Here is a 14638-nt window from a genome sequence, read left to right on the forward strand (position 1 = left end):
TCTTTCTTCGGGATGCTGCTTTGCTTGAGAAACATGCTTTTAGTCAGTGCTGCAGCTATGTAAACCAACAAAGAGGCTTTTAAAGTCAGATTTTTTTTGCAGCAGCTCATGTTGCCTTTACATTTACATACTTTGGAGAGAAAACTATGTGCAGCACTAGACTTGTTCCATCTAATCTTTTAGCTGAAAAAGGTATCATACAGATATATTGTCTGAGACACTTGGGCATGAAAAGAAGCAAAGCGGAGAGAGACTGAGATGATCTTTAGAGTGGTTTTGGTTTAGGGCTACAAATGATGTTGAGAGGTAATTGCTACCAGAGCCTTTTACTGTGCTTAAACAGCTGGATTTTAGAAGTCTGCACCCAAAAAATGTGCAATTTTCTTAAGTGATGTACAAAGCTCTGCTTTAAGGGCTGCATTTAAGAGCACAGTGTTGAGGTGTAAGCATTCAGCTACAGAGACAAGTTTTATACCAGCACTATCAACAGCACAAACCCCTACAGCTTGTCTAAATGTTTTAATACACTTGAAGCTTGAGATGTGTTCATCTAGCTGCCCTAAAGTCAGTAGAAAATGGAACATCCTACAGCTTTAAAATTTTCTGTGATATTTGCACTCTCTCTAGGTATTTTCAGATTTTTTTTTTTAAGTCATTCTGTTAGACCTTATTCCCCTTCAATAAATTTCTTTTAAACTTAGAAGGCCTTAGTTTTTAGTCTACACACAAAATGCCTACACACAATATAATTTGGAGTGTAAATGCAAAAAAATCTCAGTTCTATAAATGTGCAGTTTTACATATTCCTAACCCCTCACACTTTGCATCAGCCTTTCTGAGTGGCAGCTTGGGGTTGGGATGATGTTTGCCTTCTCTCCCTCCTCCTCCTCCCTTTTTTTATGTTCATTCTATGGGCTAATTATCAAACCAAAGTTACTCACTTGGACTTTTTTCTTGTCAGGGAGTTAAAACATGAGGTAGAAGAATGGCCATGAGAGTTTAACAAAGCCAAGTGAGGTACATAATGAACAAAGCCAAGATAAGCATGCTGCAGATGATCCTAGGGTTTTGTGTGTGTGGATTCCAGCTTCACATGGTTTGGATTTTTAAAATGCTGAACCATCCACCTCTGAAACAGGACGCAGCTAAATTCCTGTAGGGGTCAAATTCACATATCAGGCTGCACACATTGATTTTTAAACATCAGGGGCTTGTAATACTTTGCTTTGCAAGTAGGTGTTGTTTATACCAGTTTGATGTTTGCATTACAAGGTTCTGGGTGTTGAAGCTAGGTGCTAGCATTGATTTACGTGGTGCTTTGGTTTTAACTGTGATTTCACATGTTTATTGAAAGGCTACAGTAGCATACAGTTACTCAAAACATAGCAAAAATCTACATAAAACAGAGTTTTTTTAATATTTGAGTGTTCCAAAAGTTAAAGGTACATGGTAACAACAATAATAATAAAAAATCATTTTGCCTGTGTCTGCATGACTCTTGCTCAGTAAACACAATTTGGGTAAGGTTCCATTCCCCGGTTGTAGGCAGCTTTCACAATATTACTGTTTTAATCCAGCAGTGCTCCTGTGATTGTTCTCCTTCCTGACCCGATGGAGAATTAGAATCATAGAATTGTTTTCATTTGAGGAGATCTTTAAAAATCATTAGGTCAAATAACTAATCCGGCACTGCCAGGCCACCACTTAACCATGCCCCACAGGTAGTTAGCTTAATGAGCTAACAATTTTGGGGTGCAAATCCTCATGGAGATGCTTTTTCTTTTTTGTTTAGCTTAGGATATCTGAAATTTTTGTTTTCTGACCTTGGTTGCTTCATTTCCAAGAGAAATTTGTTGGGCTGCATCCAAAGAAAAGTGACCAGCAGATCAAGGGAGGGGATTCTGCCCCTCTACTCCACTTTGCTAGACACAATCTGCACTGCTATGTCCTAGGTCTAGAGTCTTCAGCACAGGAAAAGTATGGATCTGCTGGAGTATCTCTAGAGGAGGTAAAAAAAAATGTTCAGAAGGCTGGACCACCTCTCCTGTGAAGAAAGGCTGAGAGAGTTGGGGTGGTTCAGCCTGGAGAAGGCTCCAAGGAGACCTTAGTGCAGACTAAGGAGCCTAGGAGAAAGATTGAACTGACTTCATAGCAGTGCCTGTTGTGACAAGACAAGGGGTGATGGTTTTAAACTAAGAGGGAAGATTTTGACTGCAGTATTTTACACTAAGGGTAGTGAAACACTGGTACAGATTGCCCAGAATGGTGGGCAATCCATGCCTGATCCATGGAAGCATTCCAGGACTGAAACTGGGTTGTGATTAACCCGATCTAGTTGCAGATGTTCCTGCTGAGTGCAGGGAGATTGGACTAGACAGCCTTTAAAGGTCCCTTCCAACTTAAACCATTCTATGATTTTATTAACAACAATGTCACAAGGAGTTATGATTATAGAGAGAAAAATTACTAGGAAAAGTCCTTCGGAGGAAGGAGAAAGATCTAACGGAGATGTAGTGTAGAAAGGCAACCAGGGAAGAAACATTCAGCGCTGACCTATACTGCTAAGCAGTGAGGATGTTGTGGTTTTAGACAGGCTGGAGTTGTACTCATAGATAAAGCAAATTTCTGCAGCAATACCTGCGCAGTATTGGTCTGCCCAGCTTGCCAGACCTCTTCAGACACAAAGCGGCTTCACTGCAAATGGATTTCAGGATCATGTATGTAACCATGACACTCATGCAGTACAGAGCCTGTTTGGTGGGACACATCTGAGCCTTCTTACCTTCAGATCAAGTCCTGCAGCAGGCCAGTTTTCAGTGGCAGTGGGGCTATATCAGGGCTTCTTGCATAGGAAAGCTGGACAGTCTGTACTCTTGGTGCAGGGGCATCGAAAAAAACAATGTGAAGACAGCAGGTAGATGTCTTCCATTCTCAGTTCAGAAAAACCCAACTGGGCAGGTCAATTGGACCATTCAGGTGAATTACTCTGCACATCATCTTGCTTTCATTTATTTCTTTTTCCATCATTTCTTTCAGTTGACTATAATGCATAGCCACCTTCCTTCCTTTTTAGCATTACCTGGTACACATTTTCTTTCTTACAAGGCAGGGCGTTTTTTGTCCGAGCTTGAGGTGTGTGTCAGTTGTGGCTACAAGTGGATCACACCCCCATTACAAAAGGTTAATGTCTTCCAGAGGTGCTGTGCTTCTACGTGTGTTTGGGGCTCAGCTCCTCATGCCATTTTAGAGACTAAGTGGGACTGGTTTGAAATATGAGAAATGTTTTTCACTCAGCACAGATCCAACTAGGCACTTTTGGAGGGTAAGTTGTTGTGATATTCTGCTTCCTCACCCTCTCCTCAAATCCAAGGTCACTGTGCTTAGCAGGCACATGATAAGCATGAGAATGTGTTTCCAGTTTGCATGTATTTGCCATTTAGGCAACATGTAGTCAATATTCAGCACTCTCAAACCGTAAGGTCTGTCCTTCATGCTCAGCATAGCTGTTCCCCAGTGGTAGTGGCCCATACCGATAGGTCTCCACAGTCTCAGACGGTTTGGACTTTGTGGAGACTGGGTCATGCTGGTAGAGTAATGCTGATTTTATCATCCCAAAGTCTTCGTGTATCTTCATCCCTGAATAGACAGCACCTGAGATGTTTTCTGCCACATGGGTATAGCTCTGCAGATTTTTCATGTCACAGAGGTCATCGCTGTATTTTAGTGTGGATGGCTTGTAGGCCTGGTAGGACACCTTGGTGGTTGTTGTGATGACTGTTTGCAGTGGTGGGGCTATGGGAGAGGGGCTGGCACCATACCTACAGGCATAGTCCCCACTGTAGTAAGGGTGGCTAGTGGTTGTTTGCATCTGTCCATAGTCGCTCCGGTCTCCAGTGCCAGATTTCCCCCAAGCTGGTTTCAGACCATAATGTCTGCTGTGATTATCAAAGCTCTTATCATGGGTGGTCACAGCATTGTAGTGAGAGCCATTTAAAGTGAGGGGGTCTGCATCAACAGGAGAACTTGCAAAATCTTTGTAAAATGTTGAATAAGGGCTGGAGCCTATAAAGGTAGGAACTCCAAACTCATAGCTGCATGGCTTGGGCATGTAGATACGTGGATTGGGGCACTTAGGGTATGGCATTAGCTGGTCCTCTTGGAAGCTGGCTGAGTCATAAGGTGCTTTGTAGAGGTCAGTATTTTGCAGTGAAGGGTAAGACTGGGCTGGAATTGGAAAACTGCTGTCTGTGATGTTGCCAGCCCTTTCTGGACCATCCATACAGGACAGACTCTGTAGGTTGTTGGTGTAACCGCTGCCATCGTGGTACCTTCCTGCCTGGCAAAGAGAAGTGTAGATCTTTAAGATTCTGGAATCAGTAACACCTGCACACAAATGTACATCTCAACACTTGTATTATTGCTTCAAGCTCCAAATGAACAGAGGTACGGCAGCGTAAAGCTTTGTTTTGCCCTAGAATCGATGGTTCATGCTTATGACACATTAACTGCCTGATGACTTTAACTTACCTCTAAGTTTAGAGGTCTCTTTTTCTGGGCATGGTGGAAAGAGGACATTTGCTTCTTAATTGCACTTCGTCTTGCCTCTGCCTCCAATTTACTCTCTGGCCTGGGGTGATCATGGACTCCTTTAGCCTAAATTAGAATTAACAAAGTATTAGATGAAACGTAGAAAAAGTAAGTAAAGGGAAAATGCAGTATGCAGAATGAGAGGTAGCTCCAGCATGGTCTGTGGGTTGGTAGAAGAGAAGAGGAAGGAGAAGATAAGCAACAAGAAAGGATTAAATGCCAAATTAAAAAAAAATGTGATTTTCAGGTAGATAAATGGAGAAAGTAAGGCAAAAGTCAGTGGGGTCTGCTGACCTGATGGAGGAGCAAAGGTGTTACTGATGTTTATGACATGCAGGAGTAGCTAACTAGAACCAAGGGGAAAAATACTAAAAATTTAGTTTGATTGGTTTCCTGCAAAACTGGATGTCAGTTCTACTTTGTAACAAGCAGCATTAAAACAGTACAAATATGCTTTGTAGAGCTTTAATGGCACTGAATGACAAATATTCTCGAGTCTAAACAATAAACACCTTCTTGAACAGAAAAGTAGGGTAAGAAGAAATGGCCTCAGGTTTCACCAGGGAAAGTTTAGGTTGAAGAGTAGGAACAATTTCTTCATGGAAAGGATTTTCAAGCCCTAGAACAGGCTGTCTCTGGAAGCAGTGAAGTCCCCATCCCTGGAGGAATTTATGAGACAAACAGATGTCGTGCTGGAGGACATTATTTAATGGTGACCTGGCAGTGCTGGGTTAACAGTGGGACTTGATGATCTTGGAGCTCTCTCCCAACCAAAACAATTCTATGATTCTATATCCTGGAGTCCACCCAGAGATGCTCTGCTCTGGAAACATCTGTGGATATGCAGATCTAGGTAGCCAAAGCTATAGTGGGCTGTGATTAAACATACCCATTACATTCCCATGAATGGACCTACATAAAGTCTCTAATACAAAGTAGGAAACTTAAAATTGTTTTAAAAATGCTTTTTTCAAATAGAAATTAATGTTTAAGCAAGGATTTATCAACTATTTTGATGGCAAAAATCTTTAGTTCTTCCATATGCACAGTGGAATATCTGAATAATAATAACAACAATAATAATAATAATATTGCAGATGAGGAATTTGAAGTGTGGCCAGTCTGATCCTATTTGACTGGAAAATAGAATTCAGTGCAGTATAGGCCAAGAAAAAAAATAATAATGCAGTAGATAATGAAATCTCATAGAACAGTCTTTTTGTGAAAAATTTGTGCCATGTTATTAAAAAAGGACCAAATCAACACAAAATTTCAAACTCTAACTTTCTATTTTTTTTTTTCTGGACAATTTTTAAATCCTCCTCAAATTTTAAAGGTTATTTTCACACAAAGTAATTTTTTTACCTTTTAGTATGTGCAATGAAAGTAAGGCTTTCCTTTATTTAAATAGAAAATAAGTATCAGGTCCTTCGTCACATGTCACATGTGCAGGACCACCTTTTTTTTCATATGTGTGTACTGTAAACAGGAGAATTTAGACATCAGTGATGATGCTCATTAAAATTGAATATAGTTAGCTCTTAATTGCTGCTTTAAAAAAAAAAAGACAGACAGTGCTGCTATTTGTTTTTACCATGTTTTTACTACAGAGGAATTCAGTCATAGACCAAATCCCCACCAGGCTTAGTGCTACACAAAGGAACAATATGAGGAGAGGGAGAAAAATCTTTTATATACATAGATATGATTCATATACAGATGATGTCATTTATATGTGTGCACATGTGTATATATATGTTTTACCTGGAAAAATATTGCTTTGCCATCAAGCCTCCAGAAGTTAGTGACTGGGTAGCCACTGTGTCCTCGGCAAGGAATCAGCTCAAGGGCAGAATTACAGTTTGGGCAGGCTTTCTCTGTGAATGGAAGTGAAGAAACCACTAAAGAGACCAGGCAAAGGTGAAATTGCTGTCTGAGACTAATCAGAGCTTGAGAACAATGCGGTAAGCCTTCACTGAAGTTCAGACTGAAACAGGATGTTCAAGGAAATGCAACAGACTACCAAGCACAACCAAATGGTATGAACAAGAGTTGGGTACTTGATGCAAATGCCAGTGAGTTGACTAAAAGATGGGACATTTGAACTAGCTACGAGGAAGGAATCTTTTACAGTAGGCTGGTGAAACACTGGCATGGGTTGCCCGGAAGGGTAGCAGATACCCCATCCCTGGAAACCACACTGTGAGCAACCTGATATAATTGACAGTGTCCCTGTTCACTGTGAGAGAGTTGGATTAGATGGGGATTGGTTTTTGCTCCCAGGCACAGAACAAGGGGACACAGTCTCAAGTTGTGCCAGAGGAGGTATGGGCTGGATATTAGGAGGAAGTTCTTCCCTGAGAGAGTGATTTGCCATTGGAATGGGCTGCCCAGGGAGGTGGTGGAGTCGCTGTCCCTGGAGGTGTTCAAGAAAAACCTGGATGAGGCACTTAGTGCCATGGTCTAGTTGATTGGACAGGGCTGGGTGTTAGGTTGGACTGGATGATTTTGGAAGTCTCTTCCAACTTGGTTGATCCTATGACCTTTAAAGGTCTCTTCTAACCCAAACAATCCCAATTCTTGTAATGCATATTAAATAGGGGATTTTAGCTCCATTTCCCCTGAAGTAGAGTCAGGCATTAATAAAGTTTGGCAATAAATCTATTCATCACAATTTTGACAATTATGCCTTAGTCTACACACAAGTAAAGCTGCAGACTAAGGCATAAATTGGAAGGCATAATTTAGAAATCAAATCCAGATGCAAGAGATGAGGGCCCATGGGTATCCCATCTCTTTTGGTGCTGCTCACTTTGTTGCTTCTGACGAGCCTTGTCACATATTGCAGGGCGAAGCTGGAGCCGGGCACCACTGGGCAATGAGCAGCTCCGGGCACAAACCACCACCCCCAGGCAGGACTTCTTGAGGATCTGGCAGTTGTGGTTGTTGGTGTTACGCATGGCCCAGCCACTGAGGTGTCTCTGTGCATTTTTCTCCTCACTGGAGTAGATGAAGCGCACATAGCCGTCAGGCCATTCCTGGAAGGTATCAAAGTGCTTGGGCTCCTGTAGTAGGAAATGCAGGGGTAGGATGATAGAGCAGTAATGAAGAGAGCAAGAGAATGCTATCAGAACATTGTAACTTGATGGTATTGTCCTGTTACAAAATACCTAATAGGGGAAATGGACTTTTTCCTGACCCCTCAAGCAACCAAAAAAAAACCCCAAACTGAAATGGCAGCTCTCTAAAAGGTGACACCCTGAGCTTCCATGTCTCAAGAGCGCTGGGACTAAGCATTATGAGGCTGTACCTTGCAGTTGGGTTCAGTTTTGGACCACTCAATGCAAGAAAATCCTGGAGGTGCTAGAGCAGGTCCAGCAAAGGGCTGTGAAGCTGGTGAAGAGTATAAAGCACAAGTTCTGTGAGGAACAGCTGAAGGAACTGGTGCTATTTAGCCTTGAGATAAGGTAGTTGTAGAGAGCAAGAAAGTCTCCACTCAGTCTCCTTAACATAGATTGTAGCGAGATGGAGTTCAGTCTCTTAAGTAGCACATGATAGGATGAGAGGAAATGGCTTCAGGTTGTGCCAGGGGAGGATTACATTGAATATTAGCAACTTTATTTGAAGAAACTTTTCCTGAGCCCTGGAACAGGCTGATGAAGGCAGTGGCGGGGTCACTGTCCCTGGAGAAATTTTACTAAGTGTGTAGGTGTGGTGCTGAAGGACATGATTTAGTGGTGACCTAGCAGTACTGAATTAGTAGTTGGATTTGATCATCTTGAAGGTCTTTTCTAACCTAAATTACTCTAGGATTCTGAAAGTAAGTCAAGAGCCTTTCTTCTTTTGCCTTATAATCCACAGCAACATGGTCTGTCCTTGCAAATGCCTCTTTGCATTGAGGTTACCCAGCTCTTGAATACTGTATTCAGTTTTGGGCTCCCCAGTTTAAGAGGGGCAGGGATCTGCTGGAGAGGGTCCAGCAGTGGGCTATGAGGATGATTAGGGAACTGAACGGCATGGCTTATGAGGAGAGGCTGAGGGACCTGGGGCTTTTTAGTCTAGATCAGAGAAGACTTAAAAGGGATTTGATTAATGTTTCTAAGTATCTGGAGGCTGGCCAGGAGCGGGGGACAGGCTCTGCTCATTTGCTTCCTGTGATAGGACAAGGAGCAATGGGTGTTAAGTTGCAGCAAAAGAGGTTCCACCTCAATACAAGGGGAAACTTCTTTACTGTAAGGGTCACAGAACACTGGAACAGGCTCTCCAGAGAAGTTGTGGGGTCTTCTTCTCTGGGGACTTTCAAGGCCTGTCTGGATGTGTTCCTGTGTGATCTGTGTTAGATAGTATTGTCCTGCTCTGGCAGGGAGTTCAGACTCAATGATCTCCTTGGGTCCCTTCCAACCTCTAATATCCTGTGATTCTGTGAACTCTAGGAGATCAACATCATTGTCAGATTGTACTGACTGGTCTAGCACCAATACACCTGGACAGGACAGAAGCCACCCTGCTCCACCCTACTCATGCATGCTATTACCATCTCCTTGTTTTGGAGCCATGCACCTGTATGCTGGAACCTAAAAATTTCAGCTAAGCATTTTTTTTTAAAGTGCAACCAATATGAATTGAATAAAGCTTCTGGAAAAAAAAAAGTTTATCACTGCAGAAGTATTTCCTATATATGGTTCAGAGAGAGAACATTTCAGTTTGGGATTTTACTGGCTTTCTGGAGTTCCTTGCCAAAATACAATTATCAGAGCAATGAAAGAACAAGTAAGGCTTTGAACTCCAAATATTTACAGTGCAGGTAAAAGGTTCCTGCAACACTCATTTACCGTAGGTATGTACTACATGTGACCAATGCCAGGGAATGAAGGTAAACACCAGCATGAACTATTAGCAGTAACTCATTCTCCATGGGATCTGTAAAATTAATTGAGCTCTAAGATGAAAAAACTGTAAATCAACAACAACAAAAAAAAAGGCATTTGGAGCTCGCAGCTGCAGGAAAGTGAAGTGCTCATTGACAATAAAGTGTCACAACCTGGTGAAATATTTAGGTAACTTGAATTACAGCAGCAGTAAACAATCTACCCCATCTTCTTTTCAGTATTTCTTTAAATGGGGAATGAGGGAGAAAAAAACAAGCCAGACAACAGAGCTAAGGATGGGCTTAGGAGTTCACACAGAGCAATCCAAAGCTGTATATCAAATCCATATTTTTATTACAAGCTATTTTGTAAAGACTCTCACAGCCCATCCAGACACATGGAATTCTGTTTGATAGGCTGTAAGAGAAGTAAAGCAGCTACAGAATGAAGCTTTGCTCAGAGGAGAGGTTTTTCCTCTAGCACCCACAGTCACCATAAATATTTCCACCACATCCTTTCTCCCTGCCCCCACGTACCTGTGGCAGCTTAGGGTCGTTGATGTCCCAGGTGAGCTTCATGCTGGGGGCAGCTGCAGACAGCAAGTCCGGGTTTTTTATGGTAGTGGGGCGGCCCCAGGGCAGGTGGTGCTGTGTTGCTCTGCCTGTGGGGCTGGCTGGGACTCTCCCTGAGGTGGGCAGAGTCTGTTCCACCAGCCTAGTCCTCCTCCCCTTCAGCTACCTGGAGATGGTGGGCAGCCAAGGGGAGGAAGCGTCACTGGAATCCACCTCCCCAGCACCAGAGGCTGTGACCTTTGCAGATTTGAGCAGGGTCTGGAAGCATAATCCAGAAGTAGGAGGGCTCAGTCCCTTTTTACGATACAAGTAAGGATATTGTTGGCTTTCTTGGCCACAGGCTGGCTTACATTCAGCTGGCTGACATCGACACCTCCAAGTCCTTTTCCACCAGACAGCTTTCCAGCCACTGTTCCCCAAGCCTGTGTCATTGCATGGGGTTGTTGTGACCCAATAGGTGCAGTTCAGGGCAGGTGCCAACTTCTTCTCATATTTGAGTTTCAAACACAGCTCAAAGCTGCCTTCAGCTTAAAAAGCCTTGAGAGCAAGTCAAAGGCACTGTGCACATACACCTGCTTTCTAGATCTAGACGTAAACAAATTAACAGTCACTAAATGCATTCTCTCTTCAGCTGTGCTCTGTGGCACAGGGTTGCAAACACAAAGCTGAAGTCAGAACTCTCTTATCAGCATCTTCTATCTTATTAGAAACTTACAGGTAATATTTTTTGACATATCTTCTTTTGGAAAAAAAACAAAACAACAAACAACTAAAAAAGAGCTTTTATAAAGGAAAGAGTCCACTTTCAAAGCAAAAAAAAAAAACAACAAAAAACAAAAACAAACCCAAAGAATGTGTGATACTATGGAGACTGAGTCACTGAATGCTTAGAGCTGCTGTAATCCTTTAAATGACCCCCACCTGTTCTGAAAGATTTGCCTCATCCAGCTCTACTTGCCTTGAAAGATTTAGCGAACTTCACTGTTAGTTTTGCAAAATAATGAAGAAAACATAGCTGAAAGCACTGGGTAGGACCTTCTTCCTCCACCTAGGATGCAGCCTTCTCTAGAGTGCTGAACTCCTTTTTTCGTATCCCTCTGCTCCAGCTAAATGTTAAATGCCTTCACCTGAGTGTGGGGTGGGGAGAACCCCTCCAGGTGCAGCTTTTTAGTGCAAGAGCAGTCTTCCTCCCCCCCCTCCTTTGTTTTCTCTCAACTACCGGAGCCTGGAGTAGGGGTTTGCTGAAGGAAGGAGGTTGCTTGGAGGTGGGGGAATTGTTGGGTGTCTCTGCTTTGTCCTGAGTGGGGAGCCCAGCCATAGCTGGACACGGTGTGGGGAGGAGGTGAAGGATATCCAGCACCTTCATCCCCCCACAGAGCCAGAACCTGGAGTTTTCCACACTGTTCCCAGCCATGGCTCAGGTAAGCATTGCCTCCGGAAAGTGGTGGTTGGGGTGGAGGGGACGTGGACACACGTTATGATCTTCCCCACACGTACTTCCTCCCAGGGGATACCTGTGGGGGATTCCACTCTGGCTTCTCTGCTTTGGAACCACAGGGTAACTTTAAGATTTTCCTTAAAGCATGAGGAAAGAAATAAAAGGGTTTTTTTTGAGAGAAAGAGCAAATGGTTATCAGCTTTTGGGCAGAAAAAGTGAGATATTCAATTTCTTTTCTCTCTCTTTTTAAAGGAAGAAAATAGTGGAAAATGGAATAGAGAGGTGAATGGCAACGTGGAAGCCAGAACAGAGGATTATGTAAATACGTTTTAAGTACATCTTTATCTTGCAAGTGATTATGTGTGAAGATACAGTCTTAAATGAGTATGGTTTAACTTGGATTTTTTCAGTAATTTAATGTAACTTGAGAAATGTAGCAGAGCCCTTAATCTTTTTCTAAGTGGGAAGAAATGATTGTAATAGTTGTGAGACAGGTAAGAGTTGCAAGCAGTGTACTAAAGAGTTTCCTTGATCAGTGTCCTTTAATATTATGCAGCTTCAAGGATCTCATCTCCTTTGGAGGCTAAGGCTGATATTTCACCTTCAGATGTAATAGTGAAGTGGAAGTAAAGATACAAAGAATGTTAAAGCAAATAAACAAAAAGCTTTCAACATTAACAGCATTGCAAGTGTTTTCTCATCAGCAGTACAACAACCATTTAAGTGCTTGCTTCTTTTACTTGCTGGTTGTTCACTTCTCCTCCCTCTGCAGCTCGAATCGCTTCTTACTGAGGCTTTTAAGGGGAAAGGATTTCAGAAAATAAGTGAATTGGTTCAAGAGAGGGAAATAGAGCCTCTCCAAAAATACAGTGAATCTCTCCTTGGCCAGCTTGACAAAACACTGAGAAAGGTGAGTAGCAGTTTAGTTAATTTTAGTGGTTATTTACTCTTAATGCTCGTCTCTTTGGGTATCAGAGTAAAGAAACCCAGTACTTTGTGTGTCTGCAGGAGCTGGACAAGAATGAATTTCAGAACGTTTCACTTCTGCTGAAATGCATTCAGATCTACTTTAAAACTGATCTTCAGGAAGGGAAGAGTTTGTTTGTTGAGCAAGGATTGGTGAAAAAGATGAGTATAATACTGCATACAAGTTACTAATGTCATTTAAGGTTGCTTACACTGGGAAAAGAGCTCCAAAGAAGTGAGATTTAAATGATGGCTTGTTGGTCAGGCAGGAGCTAAACATTTTGTTCATATATTGCATGAGCTCTGTGGGGAAATAGTCATACTTTCATTATGTAACTTTCAGTGCAGCATCTAACATTGAATGGCTTTATGGGGTTGTTTTTTAAGCTGTCAGGGGAAGGGTGAATTCTGAGGAGTCCCATCTGTGAAATACAAGAAATTCAAATGTATTGTAAGTGCTCCAACAATATTTTAATAGTAAAGTTAGAATCATAGAATCAGGCTGGAAAAGAGCTTTGAGATGAAGTCCAACCTTCTTGGGCTTTTATAATTTAAAACTTGGCTGGCTCTTTGGGAAGGTCCCCTTTCAGATGCATAGTAAACCAGATGTATTTAATCTGCAATTGTATTTTATCTGCTTGCATTTTCATTGTGCACAATGACACAATAATGACTCCAGCTCCTAATGCACACCTGTGCTGAAGACAAATAATACTTGGATTGAGCATACCTAGAATGGAACAGTTAACACTTGCTCTCAGCAGAGTTATAGCAAGGAGTCCTTGGCCCAGAATATTGTAATTTTGCTCTGTACTTTTTTTCAGTAGCTCAAAATTCCTGTATGGAGAGATTAATAATAAAGCTTCACTTTATTCCCCCAGTGAGGCACAGATTTCTTGTTAGACTTGAGGGTGTGATGTGTTAGAAACCACAAAGTATTAAAATGATGGCTTTGGAAAAGCTTGATGAATTTTAAAAACATCGTTTCACTGTGAATTGATATTCCCCAAGTGTTTCCTTAGGTATTACGATGTCACTAGGAGCATGCCTTGTGTCCAGGAGGTCCTGAGCACTGTGAGAGTGTGCTTAAATGAGAAAGGAGGACAAAATGAGGCTGGATAGGGAAAGGGAGGATAAGTCCTGATTGAGTTGAGCGTGAAAGTGGCACTTTCTATGTCCTTATAGGATAATCTGAGCTCCTTGATATTGTGTGGCTTTTGATAGAGTACATTATCTGTACATAACTTTTCCTGCAGCTGTTGTCAACTGCATTATTTCCAGGTTTTAACTGATTCTTTTCTCTTTTACTTGGTATCTTGGTTTGAAAGAGCAAGAGATTTTGTGATCCTTATGGATGTGAATGAGAATGCACCTTTAATGCTACTTCTTGAAGACTTCTTTGACTCTGCAATGGTATGTGTGTGCATTAAGGGATCAGAAAGGTTGCTATTACTGGATAAGTAGACCATGGTTCACAGTCTTTTATTAAAATAGATAATCAGGCAGCCCTTGTGCCCTATTACTAAGTCTGGGTTGCAGCTCAGATGGTGTGGACAGGCAATAACCAGGAGTCTGCTCTGGGCTGATGTTAGGTTAAGTTTTGTGAAGCATCTGGGAGAAGCTGCTGCAGTGTGTTCTCATTTTCTAATGTGAAGCCAAGTACTTATTTTGGCTGGAAAATGTTAAAGAATTTCTGGTGCTCTTTTTAATGCATTTGTGATGAAACTCTTTTTAAACATCCAAGTTACTAAGCTGCACCTGATGTGCAAATGTGTTGGCTGAGGTGCTCCTAGTGAATTATTCCTGTGCCTGTTTCAAACACATGATTCTTCTTGCAGTTCTCCTTCCCCTCCCCCCCTATTTAAATATTGATAACTTCAAAGGAGGCCTAGTGATGTAAATTTGCAGTAGGAAGAATGCTTTTAAGTTCTTTCCCCAAGATGTGTCCCCCAGTCTTGTTTGCAGCTTATTGAAACTGTGTCACTTTGTGCATCTGAATTTATTTGAATACTTATGGCCCTTTAGGAGATATTTGAATAAAATCACTTAGAAACTATGTGAAATACTCTGTTTACTTTGTAAAAAATTGATTTCTTTTTCTTCCTGGATCGTTTCTTCCATATCATTTCACTGTGGAGAATGAAATGATGTGTTGTTTAATTTTCCTCAAGGTACTTATCACAGCATATGGTGTCTGAAGAGTGTTA

The 14638-nt window shown here is 41.9% G+C and overlaps 2 protein-coding genes across 20 annotated transcripts in view; one reads left to right on the plus strand and one right to left on the minus strand.

Annotated features, from left to right (window-relative positions):
• Positions 1-1322: 1322 nt before the first annotated feature.
• GCM2 (glial cells missing transcription factor 2) lies at positions 1323-10764 on the minus strand. 2 transcript variants are annotated; one of them, XR_010306184.1, is made up of 6 exons: positions 9992-10764; positions 7400-7652; positions 6352-6464; positions 4528-4653; positions 2783-4336; positions 1323-1999 (listed from the first exon to the last, which is right to left on the minus strand). XR_010306184.1 is itself a non-coding variant. In XM_064160898.1 (6 exons), exons 2-6 carry the CDS (start codon positions 10031-10033, stop codon positions 3452-3454), a joined length of 1419 nt encoding a protein of 472 aa, XP_064016968.1. In that variant the 5' UTR covers positions 10034-10285; positions 10378-10764; the 3' UTR covers positions 1323-3451. The 2 variants fall into 2 exon arrangements, 1 of the variants encoding a protein (XP_064016968.1); XM_064160898.1 differs by having other exon boundaries at positions 1323-4336; positions 9992-10285; positions 10378-10764.
• Positions 10765-11153: 389 nt separating this feature from the next.
• Positions 11154-14638, plus strand: part of SYCP2L (synaptonemal complex protein 2 like) — a 36836-nt gene continuing 33351 nt past the window's right edge. For 10 of the 18 annotated variants that reach the window (XM_064160899.1, XM_064160900.1, XM_064160904.1 and 7 more), the window contains exons 1-5: positions 11218-11448; positions 11718-11783; positions 12238-12375; positions 12474-12593; positions 13740-13844. In XM_064160899.1, the coding sequence (XP_064016969.1) occupies positions 11440-11448; positions 11718-11783; positions 12238-12375; positions 12474-12593; positions 13740-13844 (438 nt within the window). In that variant the 5' untranslated portion in view covers positions 11218-11439. Of the gene's footprint in view, positions 11449-11717; positions 11784-12237; positions 12376-12473; positions 12594-13739; positions 13845-14638 lie in introns of all 18 variants that reach the window. The other 8 variants (XM_064160901.1, XM_064160902.1, XM_064160912.1 and 5 more) reach the window with 5 other exon arrangements.

The sequence above is a fragment of the Pogoniulus pusillus genome, chromosome 21, assembly GCF_015220805.1.
Source record: "Pogoniulus pusillus isolate bPogPus1 chromosome 21, bPogPus1.pri, whole genome shotgun sequence".
Taxonomy (NCBI): Eukaryota; Metazoa; Chordata; class Aves; order Piciformes; family Lybiidae; genus Pogoniulus; species Pogoniulus pusillus.